The following is a 22,005-nucleotide window of genomic DNA, read 5'->3' as shown; positions in this document are numbered from 1 at the left end:
TTCTCAACACTGGGATGGGACCCTCAGAGATCACCTCCCAGGGCAGGATTCATTATAAGACAGTAGATGGGAAATAAAGAAGCTTCAATTCGGGCTTTTCCCTCAAAGAAACTAAGACACATTAAGCAGATAAGGTATCAGATCAGTCGCTCAGTCGTGTCCGACTCTTTGCGACCCCATGAATCGCAGCACGCCAGGCCTCCCTGTCCATCACCAACTCCCGGAGTCCATTCAGACCCATGTCCATCGAGTCAGTGATGCCATATGAAGACAGTGTAATAGCAGGGTGGAGAGTTTCTGAAAGCAGACTTCCTGGAAGGAGGTATTTGGTCAGGGCTAGACCTTGAAAATGGATAGAATTCAAATGTGGGGATTTGGGGAATAGGCAGAGAAACTGTAGAGCTCAGACTGCCTGAAGATGAGGCACATTTAGAAAGGTAGCAGGAGATGAAGAAGTACAGGAAAGAATAAGAAAATACTCAAGTCCCTGTGTTTTTGTTTTCTTTGCTAGTCAGCAGGGAGCCTTTGATGCTGACGCTTCCTTGGGGGAGAGGGGCTGGCCGCAGTGTTAGGCTAGAGCAGAGATGGCCTCCACAGTGTCAGCATCCACCTGCCCAGCCTGGGAGCCGCGTGGCTCGGGAGAAGCACCGGCTCAGAGATGGACTCAGCAGTACCGGGCTGCACATGTGGGACCAAGGCGAAGGACAAGGTTGAGTCAGAAAGAGCCAGGAGGACTTGAGTCTCTGGGCTGCGTGGAAGCAGCGCCATGGGCACAGGACACAAGGACAGTTGACCTTCTGTCCTTGAAGGGGTGGAACCTTGCAAACCACTTACGGAACAGAAAGAGGAAGTAACTGAAGAAAGACATTTTGGTACCCAAAACCTGGATTCACCTTGATGGGTGTTAGGCCAAGACATGACCAGGCTGAAGATTGGCTTGGTTTACTACTCAGAGCAAGTCAGCACTAGGGATCTTTCCCAAAGCAGTATCTCCCAGAACAGCAAAAGCGGGAACCTTTTAAGCCAAGGGTACGTGCATATTCATGAAGGGGCTTGGGTGGTTGGCAGAGTCCAAGCCTTAGTTGACTGCAACATCTTCTTCCTTTAGATTTCAGTTGATCTGATGGTTGAGTGCTGAGAACTGTTCAAGTACAAGCATCATGGACAGGCTTAGATAACAGAATGGCTTCTCTTTTGTGAGGAACGCTTTGCCTGATTCTTTTCCTCTAAGAACTCCATACCCTAACTGTTCACAATTTATTCTAAAAATATAGAGAGATCACTTACTACATGCGAGGCTTATAAAGTACAAGCAAGGTGGGAGGGGGGTTCAGGATGGGGGACACATGCACACCCATGGCTGGTTCATGTCAATGTATGGCAAAAACCACTACAATATTGCAAAGTCATTAGCCTCCAATTAAAATAAGTAAATTAATTTTTTTAATTGGAGAATGAAAAAAAAATAATAAAGTACAAGCAAGGTGTTCAATATAGTTGGAGTAAAGCTAGAAGGAAACGTTTTGATGCCATGAAAAGAGTACTGGGAACCTAACCACATCTGTGGGGTAGGATCAGAAAAGCCTCCTTGAGATGTAACCTTTTGGTCTACACTCTGAAAGAGGAGTACTTATCAACCAGGGGAAGTGGTGCTAGCCAAGGGTTAGAGGCAGAAGGAAGCACCTGGGTCCTTATGTGAAAAGCAGCGAACCTGAGAGGCTGAGGGGAAACTATGGTAGCCAGAGTAGAGAGGGCATGAGAGAGGCCCGCAGGAGAGAGTCAGACCAGATTCCTACCTTGTAGGTGACAGCAAGGACTTTGGTCTTTGTTTTGAAAACAGAGGGAAGCCAGTGAAATGCTAAGTAACAGGTGTGTGCCGCAGTAAGCTCCACCGTGTGTGCAGCAGAAAATGGGATTGTTGGGGAGAGAGGACGACACAGGAGCCCCAAAGCGCTATTGGCCTGCCTTAGAATTGAGAGGAATGGGCAGACAGAAGAGTGTTTGTGGGGTGGAGGGGGAAGCAGTTAGTTACAAAAGAATGAGAAGTACCAAGAGCTCTGCATTGTGGATGCTGGGGGTGGTTCTGAGCAGAGGCCAATTCAGCAACTAGGTTGGAATAGTGAGGATGGAGCCAGACTTCAGGGGGGCTGCTGAGAGTGAAGTAGGGCATGAAGAGTAGCCTTCACTTAAGAAAAATGGCACTGGCGAGAAGACAACTTGAAAGGTGCCTGTTTTCCAAAGAGAAAGGTTTTTGTTGTTGATTGGCTGTGGGCCACGGATTCATCTTTTAAGGGCCCTAGTGGAAAATCAGCCTTAGAAGAGGAGGAATATTGTTTCCTCAAAGAGAGGACGGGGGCTACAGCATCTAGTGGAGAAGTTTAGACTTGTCTCATTTCCCGAGGCAATGTGGTATGTGTGTAATTGGGAGCGCTGGTAAACACCCAGGGTTCTGGAACGGGCTCCTTCACATGCCAGCTCCGCGGCCTGCGGCAAGTGCCTTAAGCTGTCTGTGTCTCGCGTTCCTTATCTAGAAAATGACAATAGCACCTAGTTCATGAGATGGTCACTAGGATTAAGTGAGTCATAGTATAATGTGGCTCTTGATAAACACAAAAAATAAGTATAAATACTACACCAGGTGAATTCTGCAAATCCCCTACGATAAAACAGGAGCAGTAGGAGGCACTTCAAAGAACTTTGGTTTTGACTGCCATTCCCAAAGGTTGCTTCTCTGTGTTACCTTCTTATGTTAAATGAGCTCTGGGTATGGGCTTTTTAAGCAGAACATTGGATTGAACAGGACAAAGCAGTGGGCAGTACATTGTTACTTCCTAGCTAGTTCCCAAAGGTGACAAAAGAAAGTCTTGTGAGGCTTTGCCAACTAAACCTTAGACTAAACGCTGGTAAAAGACTGTCCTTAAAGTGATAGGAAATCCAAAATCAGGGCCAGGCCCAAGATAAGAAGCCATAGTTCTTGTTACTGTGTTCAGATGTGAGGGCACTGGAAAGCAAGCAAGTTCTCCACCCTGGCCCAGGCTTTCCAGAACGATTAGGTATGCAGGGCAGCTCGCAGCCAGCCGGCACAGTGCCTGACCTCAGAGAGGATCGCTGTCAGCTCCAGCATTTGCATTTTCTCTGTTCAAAAGCATTTGGCACCTGGTTTGTAATTCTGTATTCATAAGCATTAACTATTCATGAAGGAAAACTGTGGGAAAACTACTAATACCATAAATCACTTTATTGGACCATTTTGGTTTTTTTACTTTATCCTCTTTGTTGGTAATGATACAGCTAACACAATCCTAAATTCTCTCTGTAAAAGTATTTATAGTCATTATTTAACTTCTCCAGCTAGAACATTAGAGGGTAAGGGATATGGTATGAAATAAGGCACTTTATCTTATTTCATATGGGTAGCAAATCATCTCAGTTTATTAAATAGTAGATACTTTAGCCACTGACATAAAATGCTTCTTGTATTTTATATTGACTTCCTATATACATTAAGACTGTTTTCTCATGTACCACCTATCGATTTATCTATTGCACACTGTTCTGGTTGCTACAGTTTCAGTTCAGTTCAGTTACTCGGTTGTGTCTGACTCTTTTTGACCCCATGGACTGCAGCACACAAGGCTTCGCTGTCCATCACCAACTCCCGGAGCTCACTCAGACTCATGTCCATTGAGTCAGTGACGCCATCCAACCATCTCATCCTCTGTCATCCCGTTCACCTCCCGCCTTCAATCTTTCCCAGCATCAGGGTCTTTTCAAATGAGTCAGCTCTTCACATCAGGTGGCCAAAGTATTGGAGTTTCAGCATCAGTCCTTCCAGTGAATATTCTGGACTGATCTCCTTTAGGATGGACTTTTTGGATCTCCTTGCAGTCCAAGGGACTCTCAAGAGTCTTCTCCAACACCACAGTTCAAAAGCTTCCATTCTTTGATGTTCAGCTTTCTTTATAGTCCAAATCTCACATCCGTACATGACTACTGGAAAAACCATAGCTTTGACTAGACAGACCTTTGTTGGCAAAGTAATGTCTCTGCTTTTTAATATGCTGTCTAGGTTGGTCATAACTTTATTCCAAGGAGCAAGCATCTTTTAATTTCATGGCTGCAGTCACCATCTGCAGTGATTTTGGAGCCCAAAAAAATAAAATCTGACACTGTTTCCCCATCTATTTGCCATGAAGTGATGGGACCAGATGCCATGATCTTAGTTTTCTGAATGTTGAGCTTTCAGCCAACTTTTGCACTCTCCTCTTTCACTTTTATCAAGAGGCTCTTTAGTTCTTCTTCACTTTCTGCCATAAGGGTGGTGTCAGCTCCATATCTGAGGTTATTGATATTTTCTCCCAGCAATCTTGATTCCAGCTTGTGCTTCATCCAGGCCAGCATTTCTCATGATGTACTCTGCATATAAGTTAAATAAGCAGGGTCACAATATACAGCTTTGATGTACTCCTTTTCCTATTTGGAACCAGTCTGTTGTTCCATGTCCAGTCCTAACTGTTGCTTCCTGACCTGCATATAGGTTTCTCAAGAGGCAGGTCAGGTGGTCTGATATTCCCATCTTTTGAAAAATTTTCCACAGTTTATTGTGATCCACACAGTCAAAGGCTTTGGCATAGTCAATAAAGCAAAAATAGATGTTTTTCTGGAACTCTCTTGCTTTTTTGATGATCCAGCGGATGTTGGCAATTTGATCTCTGGTTCCTCTGCCTTTTCTAAATCCAGCTTGAACATCTGGAAGTTCACAGTTCATGAGCATTACTTTTTTTTTTTTTTTTTTTTAGCATTACTTTACTAGCGTGTGAGATGAGTGCAATTGTGCAGTAGTTGGAGCATTCTTTGCCATTGCCTTTCTTTGGGATTGGAATGAAAACAGACCTTTTCCAGTCCTGTGGCCACTGCTGAGTTTTCCAAATTTGCTGGCATATCGAGTGCAACACTTTCACAGCATCATCTTTCAGGATTTGAAATAGCTCAACTGGAATTCCATCACCTCCACTAGCTTTGTTTGTAGTGATGCTTCCTAAGGCCCACTTGACTTCACATTCCAGGATGTCTGGCTCTAGGTGAGTGATCACACCATCGTGGTTATCTGGGTCATGAAGATCTTTTTTGTATAGTTCTTCTGTGTATTCTTGCCACCTCTTCTTAATATCTTCTGCTTCTGTTAGGTCCATACCATTTCTGTCCTTTATTGTCCTCGCTGCTGCTACTGCTGCTGCTAAATCACTTCAGTCGTGTCCGACTCTGTGCGATCCCACAGACAGCATCCCGCCAGGCTCCCCCATCCCTGGGATTCTCCAGGCAAGAACACTGAAGTGGTTTGCCATTTCCTTCTCCAGTGCATGAAAGTGAAAGTGAAGTCGCTCAGTCGTGTCTGACTCTTAGTGACCCCATGGACTGAAACCTACCAGGCTCCTCTGCCCATGGGATTTTCCAGGCAAGAGTACTGGAGTGGGGTGCCATTGCCTTATACTTTATTGTCCTTACTTTATGTTAAATTCCTAAAACCATGTTTCTCCCATCAGAAAGTACAATATAGTTTATTATATATTTTCTAGGAATAAGAATCTGAAAAAGTGAGATTTATCTCTGTTGATGAAAGTATACCTTAAAGACACACACTTCTAATGAGTATAATTTTAAGTTTTGCACCCTTTTTTTTTTTTTTACAGGATATTAATGCCCATGCCTGTGTTACTGGTAAGCCCATCAGTCAGGGTGGAATCCATGGACGGATCTCTGCTACTGGCCGGGGAGTTTTCCATGGGATTGAAAACTTCATCAATGAGGCTTCTTACATGAGTATTTTAGGAATGACACCAGGATTTGGAGATAAAACATTTGCGGTTCAGGTAAAATATTTGTTGCTCTCTTAAGCAATAACTGATATTCAGGCAGTAAGTTTTCCGTGTTTTCAGATGTGCAGGTTTTAAAAATTGCATTGACGTATTGTTGCCTTGCAGGGTTGTGTTAGTTTCTGTCGTGCAGCATAGAGGTTCAGTCATGCACGTGTGTAGATTCTTTTCCGTATTCTTTTCCATTATGGCTTGTCACAGAATAGTGAATATAGTTTCCTACGCTATGCAGTAGCACCTTGCTTTTTACCCATCTCATATTCACATCTGCTAGTCCCAGACTCCCAATCCATTCCTCCTTCGCCCCCACCCCTTTGGCAACTACAAGTCTGTCCTCTATGTCTGTGAGTAGAAACAATTATCCACTGTGGTCTTGGAGGGCTGTTTTTCATGTGGGCGCATCCCTGTGTAGCCTGCATGGCTTTAGTGTTGTTTCATGCGAGGGCCATTTTTAGCGTGGGTGCCTGCCGCCTCTTTCCTCGGTGTATGCTAGCCGTCAGCCCTTGATAGGAAGTGTGACTGGTGTTGTGACATAGCCTGCGCTGGATATTCAGCGAGGCCAGCCTTTTGCTATGCACGGCCCAAGGGCTCAGCTCTGATTGCAGCCCCGCTCTGTGCATGGGAAATCTGCTAGTGCCAGCTCCAAGAGCCCAGCAACGGGGCAGCAGGGGTGTGTGTTCCCAGTGCCTGCAGAGAAAGAGGATGCGTGGCAACCCTGCCCCTCGCTTCAAGTGCCATTTAACAGTGGCACATCCTTACACTGCTGTGTCTCTGGCAGGTCCACGCTTCTTCGTACACACTCTGTTGCAGCCATGCCACACTCAGGCTGTCTCCATGCAGCCAACAGCAGCCCTCCTCCTAGGTCTGTCCTCTAAGCTCCGAGTTTCAGCGCTCACCCCCCACCTCCACCAGCAGATGTGTATTTCAGGCTGGGGTGCGCAGGGTGGTGGCATGGGCAGTCTGTGCAGGTCTCCTCTCTGATCTGCCTGCCACAGAACAGCTGTTGCTCTCTTCTGAGCCTCTGAACCCTTTCCTGATCTCGCCCACCTGTGAGGCGCTTCCCAGGATACAGGAACCTCTCTCCTTTTGTAGCTGCCTTCCAGGGCTTCCCTGGTGGCTCAGACAGTAAAGAATCCTCCTGTAGTGCAAGAGACCAGGCTTCAATCCCTGGGTCAGGAAGGACTCCCTGGAGAAGGGAATGGCTACCTACTCCAGTATTCTTGCCTGGAGAATTCCATGGACAGAGGAGGCTGACAGGCCCCAGTCCATGGGGTCTCAAAGAGTTGGACACAGCTGAGTGATTAACACTTTTACACTTACACTCCAGGGACACGGGTCCCATTCCACTTCCCTTTTTTTTTTTTTTCTTTCATCCTACCTGATTAATAGATCTTTAAAGATCTATTAATGGAAAGATCTAAACTAACATCTCTCTTGTCCTTTCAGGCGTTTGAGGTCTAGTGATTAGTAGGTATTCTGTGAAAACTGTTCCATTCGCAGATATATTTTTTGATGTATTTCTGGGAAGAGGCAAGTTCCACATCCTTACACTCTCAGTTGGAGCCTCTAGATTTGCAGTTTTTAAAATTTGATCCTTTGGATCTCTTAAGGTTTAAGGTGGACATTTGCAGAGTAATACATCCTCTTAAACTATTATGTGTATACACAGTGATCCAGATTTCAGCTTTTGCTCGATGTTTGATTAGTTTGCTTAGAAGAATTGAAATTAAGTTGAACTCTACTTTAAAATAAGACTCATATTCCTCCCAGTTAGTGACTTATCTTGTCATAACCATAGGACATCTGGCCATCAGGGACTGAAGTCCTACGTAGTTGCCATTTCTTTATACGTCAGCAAGCTGCTCGTAACTGAACGTCTTCAGGACTCACTAGCACAAATTACAAAGGGTTGAGTTCTGAATTCCAAAACAGAAATTTAGTATTGAAGAGAGACATGGTTTCTTTTGTCAAAAGAATTTTGAGAATTACTTCTAAACTAATAGCATGTGTATTGGTCAGAATAAGACTTAACCATCTGTGCTGGGACTTTGGTTTTTGTTTCATGTCCAACTGTTCTTCACAGGGATTTGGTAATGTGGGCCTGCACTCGATGAGATACTTACATCGTTTTGGTGCTAAATGTGTTGCTGTTGGTGAGTCTGATGGCAGCATATGGAATCCAGATGGTATTGACCCAAAGGAACTGGAAGACTTCAAATTGGTATGTTGTTCTAATATCTGAGGAGTTTGACCACCTGGATGTTATAAAGTTGAAATAAGCATTATTGAAATCTGTTTCCATTGCTTTTTTAGATTAATTTTTATTGAGGTTACAATGTTGCCTAGCTTCTGCTGTACAGTGAAGTGAGCCAGCTATACATATATCCACTTTTGGGGTTCTGTCCCCCGTAGGTCATTTACAGAGTACTGAGTAGAGTTCCCTGTGCCATACAGTAGGTTCTTACTGGTTATCTGTTTTTGTATGTAGTAGTCTGTCAGTCCCAATCTCCCAATTTACCCCTCCCCCTCTTTCCCCCTTGGTAACCATAAGTTTATTTTCTACATCTATGACTCTATCTCTATTTTGTAGATAACCTATTTTTGTAGGTTATCTACAAAACTTATCTGTTTTGTAGATAGGTTCATTTACACCCCTTTTTTAGGTTGCACATATAAGCAATATCATGTATTTGTCTTTCTCTGCCTTTCTTCACTCAGTAGGACAGTCTCTAGGTCCATTCGTGTCACTGCCAATGGCGTTGTTTCCTGCTTTTTTATGGCTGAGTAATATCCCATTGTATATGTGCACCATCTCTTCTCCATCCATTCCTCTGCCAGGGGACATTTATGTTGCTTCTGTGCCCTGGCTACTTACATCTATCTTTTTTGAATTATAGTTTTCTCCAGATACATGCCCAGGAGTGGGATGGCTGAATCATACTGTGGCTCTATTTGTAGGCACCTCCATACTATGCTTCATATTGGCTATGCCAATTTACATTCCCACCAACGGTGTAGGTGGGTTCCCTTTTCTCCACAACCTGTCCAGCATTTATTGTTTGTAGATTTCTTGCTGATGGCCATTCTGACCCTGTAAGGTGGTAGCTCATTGTACAGTTGTTTTGTTTTTAGTATTTTCTTTATTCATTGGCTGTGCTGTATTTTCATTGCTGTGCTTCAGTTGCAGTGAGAGGAGGCTACTCTCTACTTGCCATGCGGGACTTCTCACTGCAGGGCACAGGCTGTAGGGCACGAGAGCTTCAGTAGCTGCCGCTCTTGGGCTCTGGGGCGCAGGCCCAGTAGTTGAAGCGCACAGACTTAGTTGCCCCAAGGCATGTGGATTGTTCCCGGATCAGGGATCAAACTGGTGTCCCCTGCACTGCAAGGTGGATTCTTAACCACTGAACCACCAGGGAAGCCCTTCGTTGTAGTTTTGTTTTTTTTCGTTGTAGTTTTGATTTGCGTTTTTCTAATAATTAGTGATGCTGAGCATCTTTTCATGTGCCTCTTGGCCATCTGTATGTCTTTGGAGAAATATCTATTTAGGTCTTCCATTCATTCGTTTGTTTTTTAATGAGCTGCATGAGTATGTTTTGGAGATTAATCCCTGTTGGTCTCTTCATTTGCAAATATTCTCTCCCTTCTGTGTGCTGTCTTTTCACTTTGTTTGCTTATGAGACTTCATATCATGGGCACTGAACATAAACATTTAAACTCTGTTGCAACCATTAATTCTGATTTTTAATCAATAATAGCAACATGGAACAATCCTGGGCTTCCCCAAAGCAAAGATCTATGAAGGGAGCATCTTGGAGGTTGACTGTGACATACTGATCCCTGCTGCCAGCGAGAAGCAGCTGACCAAGTCCAACGCACCAAGAGTCAAAGCCAAGGTGACATGATGATGGGTTCCACCTTACTAATATGATTGAAGGTCATAGAAAAGCTCTAATAGGTTTCTTCTTTAAAAAAAAAAAAAAAGCTTTACTGGGATATAATTCACATATAGTTCCCCAGCATGCAGTTTAAAGGGGAATTTCTTGCCTCTCCCAGCCCTCTCCCATGCACACATATCTCTGAGGCTAAGCTGGAGGGGATTTCACAGTGTTATCAGCATTTCTCTATGTTTCTAACTTTGTTGCAGATCATTGCTGAAGGTGCCAATGGACCGACAACTCCAGAAGCTGATAAGATTTTCCTAGAGAGGAACATCATGGTTATTCCAGTAAGTAAACTATGTTTGCCAATTTTATATGTACTCAGAGTCATAATTGTTTTTTGCAAGGAATTGTGGGGAGAGGATTGTTAGTTTCCCAAGCCTTAGTGAATTTTTCATGATTATTTTGCTTTTAAGAAAATAAAGGGGAAATGTGGTTAATATAATAAGCTGTCCAAAAAAAAAAAAGACAGTTCACTTGGACCTGAACATTTTCTTTCAACTTCAGGCTCTTTCTTGAGTATGTATTTAGACTTCTTAAATCCAGTTATATAAATGTGAAATGTGCTAGAAATACTACTGTAACTTGCAAATGTTCCTCGCTCCTTTTACTCAGAAAGCTAATATGAGTAACATGTGCTTAAGTTTTTCAGTGGTTAAGCATGGGGTCTGTAGCAAAAGGTCATTAGAAGTTAGTGTTGACTTGTGATGCATTTTGAAGAGCTCCTTTTGCTGCAAGCACTTTAAACATTTCAGCTAAACTGAATTTCTTAAGTATAAAATTTCTGCCTCTAAGATATATATGGGAAGTTAGAAATGTAACCTGCTTTCGCATTGAGCTCTTATGTTCACTGTAAGCTTTATTACAACCACCATCTCATTTTTTTGTGTATAGGATCTCTACTTGAATGCTGGAGGAGTGACAGTGTCTTACTTTGAGTGGCTGAAGAATCTAAATCATGTCAGCTATGGTCGTTTGACCTTCAAATATGAACGGGATTCTAACTACCACTTGCTTAGTGAGTTCTGATTATTGTATTCTCTAAGAGTAATCTTTTGGACCACCTGAAAGGTTGGGGAAAGCTTGTGTTTAATAAAAGGACTAATTTCCTTTTTTTTTCCCCCAAAAAAATTCCAAGATAATTCTGATATGCATCTGAGTTTTAAAAAGTAATTACAGGTTTTTCTATTAAATGGTGGTTTTCGTGATATAGAATTCTGTTATTTTTCTGTTAACCAATAATGATACAGTGGTATTAAGTGAGTAATAGTTACATAATTAGATGTTTTTTCTTTTAGTCTTGAAATTTTTTTTTAACTGGAGGATAATTGCTTTACAACATTGTGTTGACCTCTGCCACACATCAGCACGAATCAGCCGTGGGTGTATGTGAGGCCCCTCCCTCTGGAACCTCCCTCCCCACTTCTTACTTAATCTCAGAGTAGGAAAGCATTCTGTCTCATGAGTCTTAGACCAAAAATATACAATTTCTTTAGAGGTATTCAATATATGAACTCTCTAGAATGTATTTATATTCCAGTGTTTATTCTGCAAGTGTTCCCAGAACATAATCTGCAAGTTAGTATATAAAGAGTATCATTTTAAACCCTGTTGATACTCATCCATTGCTTTCTCAGGTTGCTCTTGGTAAAGACCTATCTAGTATCAAGAATTTTTTGCATCTTCTGATAAGAATGCTGTTCTTCTTTGACTAGAGTAGGCTTCAGAGTTAACACTAGTATTTTACTCAAGCTAAAATAAGACCAAGACCTCCAGCTGAGCTTTACTGAGCCCACTGAGAAACTGGGTGAAGTTTTCCATCAATTTCCATTCCTTTTTCTTTTTCAAAGAGCCAAGGAAAAACCCTGGTAATGGGTGTTATGGAAACAGATCGGTGACCTAAATTCACACTTACATAGGAATTTGGCAAAGTGCTTTATCCTTTTAGCTCAGTTTTAGATGAGTAACCCTTTTATGTCATTAGCGTTGAAGGTTTCTAAAACTATTCAGTTTAGGATTGTGAATATAGTTTGGGCTACTTTTGGTTGTATTTCATTTGTTTTTTCCTACTAGCATTTTATCTTCATTTCTCGGCTTTTTATAGTGTCTGTTCAAGAGAGTTTGGAAAGGAAATTTGGAAAACATGGTGGAACTATTCCCATTGTACCCACAGCAGAGTTCCAAGACAGGATATCGGTGAGTGTGCTCATGACAGCGTTTTCCATGCATGGCCGGCTCTCTTCTTCAGATTAGGCCAGGTAGATTAAATGGGCTTAAGGGGTGGTGATCAACATGACCACTATATGGCTTCCCTTTTTATTATGTTCTAAAAATGGAGTATCTTGGTGGGAAATAATTCATGGTTCTACAGCTTTTGATACTTCTACAATATAGATGACTCAACAAGTGATTCTAACACAATTGTGAAGAATTATTGTGTATGTTGACTCTCAAGCTTTAGAGAAATAGAACTGAAAAGTAAACATTAGATTGACTTATATAAAGATTGAAATTGCAATATGGACACATTAAGAAAACAGATGAGAAAAGATATTTTATGTTAATTAGCTTTCAATAGAATATATTAATACACATCATAAAGAGAATCTCTTTACCAGTAAATGGCAGACATCATGAAAAAAATCACAGGAAATAGGCTTAGAAGAAATGTTTAACATCATTGTTAAAGAAATACAAATTAAAATAAGGATCCTTTAACGTACTAAACTAGCTTAAACAATGGATCTTATACTCACCATGTCTGTGGTGAAGCAGTTGTACCTTTATTCTGCTGACAGTGTAAAAATGTATTAAAGTGTTGCTGCTCTTCGACACTATAACAACATCCCTCCTGGGGATTAATCCTACAAAAACAGTTCTAAAGGAGAGCAATGATCCTGTGCATAATGTCACTGAACTGTGTGTAGTCATTTTCAAAATTAGGTTTAACGTTCTGGTGGGGGGTGGGAGGACCATAAAATGGCTAAGTTATATATCTTATGAAATAGTCCATCATAGAAAATAATTTAAGACTGTTACAACATGGGGAAACGTTAAGGGCTTTGTTTTGAACAAGAAAATATGTTCTTTCCACTCTGGATACTAACTGTTCTCTTCAAAGAACCTTCCTCTTTTCCACAACTGTGTATCCCTTGGTTTTGGTCCCTCCTTTTGGAATACCCAGACCTACTCCCTGCTTGAGGATCATCACATCTCTGTCCCCTGAAAGTTCCCTCTGTGTGCCAGCCTTTCATCTGTCCTTGCATCGCAGGGAAGTTACGTGCGTCCCAGGCCCCGCCGCTGCAGCAGCCCTAAGGTGGGCTTCTGGCTCGTCCCCGTGGTCGCCCATGTTCCAGCACGTGACCTGCACATAGCAGCCAGTGCTTGCGACTTTCAAATGCTTTCAGTGCTTCCAATTTTTGATTTTAAGGCTGTTTCTCATCTCTTACTGACTTATTTATTACAGGAGTTTTGTAGTAAGTTTTAGCTGAAAAACAAGTTTTTGCCCCCAGCTCCTTTCCTCTAGTCTCCCCCTCCCCAGCCATGATCTGGCCCTGCCAGGACCTGTATCATTGACCTGATCATATTTTCACTGTCCCTCATTACCCCTGCTGCTGCTGCTGCTAAGTCACTTCAGTCGTGTCCAACTCTGTGCGACCCCATAGACAGCAGCCCACCAGGCTCCCCAGTCCCTGGGATTCTCCAGGCAAGAACACTGGAGTGGGTTGCCATTCCTTCTCCAATGCATGAAAGTGAAAAGTGAAAGTGAAGTCGCTCAGTCGTGTCCGACTCGAGCGACCCCACGGACTGCAGCCCATCAGGCTCGTCCGTCCATGGGATTTTCCAGGCAGGAGCACAGGAGTGGGCGCCATCGCCTTCTCCACTTAAATTCCCTTCACCATCATTACAGTCACTCCCTGGTCTTGTTTTGCTCCATCACACCCTCTTGTTAACACCAGGACCTGATGAAATTCCGTGCTCTGCCTCCTCCATCTCTTCCCTGTAGCAGGAGGCCCCACTGACTCTTCAAACTCTAACTTCAAGTAGGCTCTCAGTTCCCCAGCAGTTAAGTTACTTTCCCCTGTTCCACTCATCTTCTCATTTTCCTGGTGATGATATCATATTTTCTCCTTTTTTCCCTGCACTCCAGTTCATGCCCTGGTATCTGTTCCCAGAAAAGCGAAGCATCAGGGAACTTGCAGCTTCTGGTATCTGTACCCTATTATTGTTCTAGAGCAACTCTTTGTGCTTCCATCTCAGCCTGCATCTTGCTCTGGGCAATTGGATGACCTGTTTTCAATTTCTCAAAGGTTTTCAATTTCCAGCAAACCTTTGCCTCTTTTGCATCATCAGTTTTCCCTCGTCAGTCATTCCTATCAATGTAATAAATGCTGTCTTAAGAAAATATAAATCTTTCGATCACACTTGCCCTTCCAGGTCTTGTCATTTTTATTTCCTGTATAGCAAGGGCCTGCAGCCCCTGGGTACCATCTGTGGCCTATTAGGAACCAGCTGCACAGCGGGAGGTGAGCAGCAGGCAAATACGTGAAGCTTCGTCTGTAGTTATAGCCACTCCCCATTGCCGGCAGTACCACCTGAGCTCCGCCTCCTCTCAGATCAGCGATGGCATGATATTCTCATAGGAGCACAAACCCTACTGGGACTGGCACATGCTCACAAGCATTTAGTGCCTGATGATCCGAGGTGGAGCAGGAGCAGTGATGCTGGCACTATGGAGCAGCTGCAGACACAGATCATCAACAGATCTGCCTGCACAGAGACCGTAATAAACCAGTTGCTTGCAGCTCATATCAGAACCCTGTCAGCGAGTGGGGAATGATGGTGAGCTGTGTACTTCATTATATATCACAGTGTGATAATAATAGAAATAAAGTGCACAATAAACGTGCTTGAGTCACCCCAAAACCGTCCTTCCTCCCCAGTCCATGGGAAGATTGTCTTCCCCAAAACCCGTCCCCGGTGCCAAAAAAGTAGGGGACCGCTGCTAATACAGCATACCTCCGTAAAAGGTGCATATACTCTGTTCTCAGTTCCTCTATATCCATACCTCCTGTTCTGCCCAGCACGCCGCCAGAACTGTTCTTGTCCAGGTAACCAGTTAGGCAGCATTGCCAGAGTGTCATTTGCCATGTTGTCGTTTTCCAGTTCTCATAATACTCCGCTGGTCACAGGTGGTCACTCCCCGTGGAAACACGTCTTAGCTCCCAGGGTGCCGCATCCTCGTGGATTTCTCCCTGCCTCACCCGCCAGCCCTTCTGCTGATCCCTGTCATCACTCTGCCCTGTTAACAGTGGAATCCCTCAGGCCCTGAGCCATTCTCAGTCTGAATTCAAAATTTTGGTGATCTTAGCGGCATGGTTTTTAAGTGTGTATGCTGTTTCCCCTACTAGAATCTAAACTATGAGAAGAGAGAATTTTCATTGTTTTGTTTTCTGCTGTGTTCTCAGTACCTAGAAGAGTTCCTAGCACATAGTATATACGCAATATGTGAGTGAATGAGTGAAAGGCATAGCAGTATTCCACTTGTAAAGCAAGTGTTTGCTAATTTGGTAGAACAAGTTCGGAATAAGGTTTAACCCATGTTTCTTAATTGATACAAATGTTATACAAATGTACCTTCCTGACTGAACACATATTAATTGGATAAAGTTCAGAAGTATATCTTGCCTGAAAGAAAACAATTCTATCTCACTGTATATTGACTTAAGAATCCTTTGTTCTCTGACAGGTGAAGCATGTCTTTGTATGGTTTTGGTTAAACTATTCTTTTTCCGAACAGGGTGCCTCTGAGAAAGACATCGTGCACTCTGGTTTAGCTTACACCATGGAGCGCTCTGCCAGGGTACGTGTACAGATGCTGTTTGTGTTTCTGCTGGTTACATGAAGTGCAGCTTAGCCGTGTCACCTCAGCTGCCCGATTGTGTATGCAGTGACAGAAAATATCAGTCTGTTTAAATGTTCCAGAACATGTGCTTTTTCATTCTTAAATGATGAGCGTTGTTTCTAGGGTCCTCAATATGTTTTCCAGACTTTGAAATAATTAATGCCAAGTTAGGAGGAGTGATGTTTAGCTTAGTCAGCCAAACTGGATTGCAGCTTAGTGCACATTACTCTGTTATAGCTATAGGAAGCTACCTTACTGCATAGAATTTGGTATATGTGAAAGTTTTCTTGACAACTTGATCATTATTTCAAAGCCTTTGAAGCACAGTTTAAGTCCAGTTTTCTTAATTTCTTCTCAAGTTCAGCTTCTATCCACTTGGCATTAAGTTGAAATAGCAGGGCAGATATTAATCATGGTGTTTGCTGTTAATTTTTTTAGATAACTAGCATACCGTAGGAGAAGGCAATGGCACCCCACTCCAGTACTCTTGCCTGGAAAATCCCATGGACAGAGGAGCCTGGTAGGCTGCAGTCCATGGGGTCTCTGGGAGTCAGGCACGACTGAGCGACTTCGCTTTCACTTTTCACTTTCATGCATTGGAGAAGGAAATGGCAACCCACTCCAGTGTTCTTGCCTGGAGAATCCCAGGGACAGGGGAGCCTGGTGGGCTGCCGTCTATGAGGTCACACAGAGTCAGACACGACTGAAGTGACTTAGCAGCAGCAGCAGCATACCGTAAATTCACCTTTTAAAATACATGACAAAACAGCCTTTCAGTATGCTCACAAAGCAATGTAGCCGCCACCACTAACCCCAGAACATCTCCATCACCCCATCCTTAGTTCGTTTAAATTATTAGTGTATATCATACTTACTTCAGATTACTAGATGTCTAAGGGGCCTAGAGATAGCTCGCATCTTAAATTCTGAAGAGTAGAGTAGCACCTTCTTGTTGCCTAAACAATAGTTTGTGTTAATTCCACAGAATTAATCGTTCCCAACTAGAAGTTGTTCTTCTGCCTAAGTAGTTTCTCTTTGGCTGTACAAATCCGGTCCTAAAGTGGTACCCGGGTAACGTACCAGGCTCATACGCACCTTGTGTGTTCATCGATTGGCTGCTTGAGTCGGGCTGATAATCACTGCGCTTTCTCCTTCATCTCAGCAAATCATGCGCACAGCCATGAAGTATAACCTGGGACTGGACCTGAGAACGGCCGCCTACGTCAACGCCATCGAGAAGGTCTTCAAGGTGTACAATGAGGCTGGCGTGACCTTCACATAGACCAGGCTGTGGCTGACTTCCTCACTGCCCTTTCACCTCTTCATCTGCAGACCTATCACGAGTTTACATGTAACCACAGAAATCTCTCTCTCATGACTTAACAGATAATGGACACCATTCGCAACAAGTCAATCCAAATCAGCCCCTTAAGAAAAAAAATTAAGGTTAGGGGATCATATATAAGCTAATAGGTGATCGTAGAAATTAGCTATTCCAGAGAGTCGTTTGGGCATTCTGCCTTTAAGTAGTTTCTCCCACCTGCCTGTGCTGCCTTTCTCCATGGCTGCTCCTCGGCACAGTCGGCTGTGGCCCTAGGAAGGCACCTGCCAGCCAAGACCAGTCGGTCACTTGCCGCTTCGGCTCTGAACACGTCTGTCAGGAGCTTTGACACACGTAAGGAGCAGGTACGTGGCATTTTCAGGAGGTAGCATGGTTCTCAAGTGAATTATTGGTATTTTACATCAGCAAAATAACTCGATTTTACAGGTTACAAACAAAAACAAAAAACTGTTTCTCTTTATGTATTTTATTTTAGAAAAAGTACATGCTGCTGTAAGAAAATTGCCTTTAATCATTTAACAAGCCTAACCTTGACTCAAGCAGTGAATGCCTATAAACATAATAAATGAAAAAAGCTAGTATTTTTATAACATAAAACAGTATCATTTATAGCTTGTCAATTGCATACTGTCATCCAGCAAAAATAAAAAGCCCAGTAGAGAATTAAGTTATCTTCATACCTGCAAATGATGGAGGCTATTTTTGTTAAGGCTGTCGGAATTTACTAACCACAATTATGATATATAGTCCAAAGAATGTAGTAACCTCCTTATCATGTTAATTAATTGTTCTCTTTTGAAGATCTGTTGCATTGACTAATTGAACGATAATTCAAGTAGAGTGTCCCAGAAAAAACTGCTTGGGCTCCCTCTTCGGAGTCTGGCTGGCAGCGCTGAGCATTGTCAATTGCCCCAACTCGCCCTGACTTTGTGTCCTCGTTTAGAGGCCTCATCTTTGCACACGGCTTCGTCCCCAGTGGGCTGGAAGCAACCTGGGGTGTGTTTTGTTGGGAGTTGTTTGGCCAGGGCCTAGCAGTGCCCCAATGAAGTACTAGAGAGTATTTATGTAAGAATGAGCTTTTCTTTTTTTTTTTTTTTAAACAATAATATCCTTTTAGAAATTTCTAACTACTTTGTAACTGCATGACTTAACCTGGTGATAAAACAGTTATTAAAAAGACTACCTTTTCCAAAGCTTATGTTTCTTTTCTGTGTTTTTGTATTTGATATGTTTGCCTCTTTCAGTAGATGATAAAACTATAATTGGGTTTCTGAATTTTTGAAACAAATACATACATAACGTATCTTTGGCTTATATTGAGCAGCCCAGAGTTGATCCTTGGATTCTTTTGTGTTTTAGTCTATGAAACAATGTCAATGGCTGTTCTCAGGGAAGAGGTTCTACTGCTTAAAACTGATGTACCAACATGATTTATATACCTTTTTTTATATATAAGTACTTTTTAACAAAGGGAGGTTTTGTTGATTATGGTTTTGTTGTTAATAATTTAGTCACAGGATATAACAAGACAGAATGCTAATAATCATAGTATTCATATGATTCATAGTAATCATAGTATCCATAATCAACAACTGGATTCTAGACCTGATTCCACCAGCTTATATAGCTGGCAAATCTGAAACATAACTTTCAGCTGAACTTTGTGTCTGTTTTGTACTGAGTCTGTCTCTCCATGGTTCTGAGCGTCTGGTCAAGGAGTAGAGAAGCCCATGGCACTGTGGTCATGGCAAGTCCTTCCCAAGCACAGTGATGTCTGTTTGCATTCCAAATGGAACATTAAAATAGGGGTGGGGGCGGCAGGGAGAGATGTGAAAACAAGCTCCATAATATTTGGAACAATGCCGAGTGGGTGAGTAGAGTTCAGGTCATGTGAAAGTGGGATGATGAATCCTAGTGTGGTCTTTGGCTGACGTTTTGGGAGTGTTTATATAGTCATGCTGTGCCTCCAGCATTGCAGGCAGATTGTTTACCGCTGAGCCACCAGGGAAGCCCTGACACCTATGAGGTTAGTATTATCCTTATACCAAAGCCAGGCAAAGACGAGAAGATTACACACCGATATCCCACGTGTGTGTGTGTGTGTGTGTGTGTGTGTGTGTGTGTGTGTGTGTGTACCTGCGCACCTGCGCTTCTCAGGTGGTCCAGTGCCATGCAGTGAAAATCAGCTGCCATGCAGGAGACACAGGTTCAGTCCCTGGGTCAGGAAGATCCCCTGCAGAAGGAAATGAAAACCCACTCTAGTATTATCACCAGGAAAATCCCATGGACAGAGAAACCTGGTGGGCTACAGTCCATGGGGTGCAAAAAAGTCAGACACAGCGTGGCAACCAAACAGTATATGGGAGATATTATATATATAAACAATATTCAGTATCCTGTAATATAAGTCAGAACTGCCATCATTTAAAAGTCTACAAATAATAAATGTTGGAGAGTATGTTGAGAAAAGGAAACCATCTTACACTGTTAGTGGGATTATAAATTGGTGTAGGCATTATAGAAAACAGTGTGGAAGTTACTTAAAACGAGGTACCATACGGTCCAGAAATCTGTGTCTAGGGCATGTATCCAGACAAATCTCTAGTTCCAAATGATACATGGATCCCTACGTTCATAGCAGCATAACAGAATAGCCAGGACGTGGAGACAACCGCAATGGCCACTGACATGAATGGATAAAGAAGCCGTGATGCATATACTGGAACATTACTCAGCCACACGGAAGAATGAAATAATGCCATTTGTAGCAACATGGATGAGCCTTGAAACTACCATAATATGTGAAGTAAATCAGGAGAAGACAAATACCATATCACTTATATGTGGAATCTAAAATATGACAAATGTACATACCTACCAAACAGGAAGACTCAGAGAACAGATTTGTGGTTTCCAAGGGAGAGGGAAGTAGGGGAGGGAAGGACTGGGAGTTTTGGATTAGCATATGTGATTGAGTATATAGGATGGATAATCAAGGCCCTACTGTATAACATGGAACTATATTCATTATCCTATAATAAACCATAATGAAAAGGCATATGTGTAACTGAACCACTTCGCTGCTTGCCAGAAACTAACCCGGCACTATAAGCCAATTCCTCAATTTAAAAAAATACCCCTTAGTAACAAAGACACGAAAGTATTCAGAAACCATATCCAAGAGCACAAAAATATATACATCATACCTACATCATGATCATGTAGGATTTATCCCAGGAATGCAAGGATGGATCAACATAAGAAATCAATCTGAAATCTTTTTTATGAATGAAGATGGCACCAAAGGTGGAGAAAGAAGCTGCTGCCCCTCTCAAAGCCAAAGCTACAGTAAAGGCTTTGAAAAGCCAACAAAGCAGTGTTCAAAGGCATCCACAGCCACACAAAAAAATGAGATCCGGACATCACACACATTCTGACAGCCCCAAACACTGTGACTCAGGAGGCAGCCCGAATATCCTTAGAAGAGCACGCGTAACAGAAACAAGCCTGACCGCTATGCCATCATCGAGCTCCCCCCCCCAGAGGCAGCCACGAAGGAAACAGACGACACTGGTATTCACTGTGGGTGTCAAGGCCAACAAGCACTAGATTAAACGTGTGAAAAAGCACTGTGATGTTGACATGGCTAAGGTCAACACCCTGACCAGACCTGATGAAGGCCTATGTTTAACCGGCTCCTGACTACAATACTTTGGACATTGCAAACAAAAATGAGTCCAACTGGCTAATTCTAAATATAAAAGTTTTCACTGTATAAACATGAAGAAATCAATGTAATAAACCCCATTAACTGAACAAAGGGGAGAGGGGACACATAATATCAATCACTGTGGAAAAAGCACTTGACAAAATTCAAGACCATTTCTAAACATAAACAACAGTTATGAAAAACCCACAGCTAATATACTCATCGGTGAAAAACAGAAAGCTTTCCCTGAAGAACAATGTTCTTGCTTTCACCCTGTTATTCTACATCATACTGGAAGTCCCAGCCAGAGCAATTAGGCAAAAAAAAAAAAAAAAAAAAAAAGCCATCTGAATTGGAAAACAAGAGAAACTGTTTACAGATGACATGATTCTATATACAGAAAATCCCATAGAACACACACACACACACACACTCACTCTCTCTCTCTCTCTCTCTCTCTCTACTGGAACTAATAAACAAACTAAGCAAAGTTGCAGGGCACAAGACCAACACTCAAAAATCAGTTTTCCTATGCCTCAGCAAAGAGCAATCTGTAAAGGAAATTAAGAAAACAATTTCACTTACAATAGCATCCAGATGAATAAAATGTCTGGGAGGAAATAAATTTAACCAAGGAGGTGAAAGCCTTACAGACCAATGGAATAGAATTGAGAGTCCAGAAACTTCTGTGGTTAACTGATTTTTTTTTAACATTAGTGCCAACATCATTTGTATTAGTTTCCCAAGGCTACCTTAAAGTACCACAAATTGGATGGCTTAAAACCACAGAACTTTCGGGACTTCCCCGGTGGTCCAGTGGTTAAGAATCCACCTTCCAAAGCAGGGGACGTGGGTTTGATCCTTGGCCGGGGTTCAGTCTGGGCCACAACTACTGAGCCACGTGGCACAGCTAGCAGAGCCTGCATGCCACAACAAAAGACCACACATCCTTTAACGAAGATCCCACATACCACAGCAACTAAGACCCAACACAGCCAAAAATAAATAGCTAAACAAACATTAAAAAAAAAACACATGGAACTTTATTGTCTTGTAGTTTGGGCTGCAATAAATTGAGGTGTCAGCAGGACCGTGTTTTCTCTGAAACCCAAAGGGAAGAACTTCTTACCTTTTTCTAGCTTTTAGTGGTGGCCATCAAGTCGGGGCATTCTTTGGCTTGCAGCTGTATCACTCCAATCTGCTTCTGTTGTCACATGGCCATCGTCCCTCTGTGTGTG

At 42.6% G+C, this 22,005-nt stretch overlaps 1 protein-coding gene across 1 annotated transcript in view; it reads left to right on the top strand.

Moving 5' to 3' along the window:
- The window catches only part of GLUD1 (glutamate dehydrogenase 1), a 38,698-nt gene extending 20,447 nt beyond the window's left edge, over nt 1-18,251 (top strand). The window contains exons 6-13 of the mRNA XM_006066617.4: nt 5,691-5,870; nt 7,957-8,094; nt 9,629-9,766; nt 10,018-10,098; nt 10,706-10,829; nt 11,916-12,007; nt 15,612-15,674; nt 16,879-18,251. Of these exons, the coding sequence (XP_006066679.1) occupies nt 5,691-5,870; nt 7,957-8,094; nt 9,629-9,766; nt 10,018-10,098; nt 10,706-10,829; nt 11,916-12,007; nt 15,612-15,674; nt 16,879-16,998 (936 nt within the window). The 3' untranslated portion in view covers nt 16,999-18,251. The remainder of the gene's footprint in view (nt 1-5,690; nt 5,871-7,956; nt 8,095-9,628; nt 9,767-10,017; nt 10,099-10,705; nt 10,830-11,915; nt 12,008-15,611; nt 15,675-16,878) is intronic.
- Nucleotides 18,252-22,005: the final 3,754 nt, after the last annotated feature.

The sequence above is a fragment of the Bubalus bubalis genome, chromosome 4, assembly GCF_019923935.1.
Source record: "Bubalus bubalis isolate 160015118507 breed Murrah chromosome 4, NDDB_SH_1, whole genome shotgun sequence".
Lineage (NCBI taxonomy): Eukaryota > Metazoa > Chordata > Mammalia > Artiodactyla > Bovidae > Bubalus > Bubalus bubalis.
This window is presented reverse-complemented; position numbering and strand designations above follow the sequence as displayed.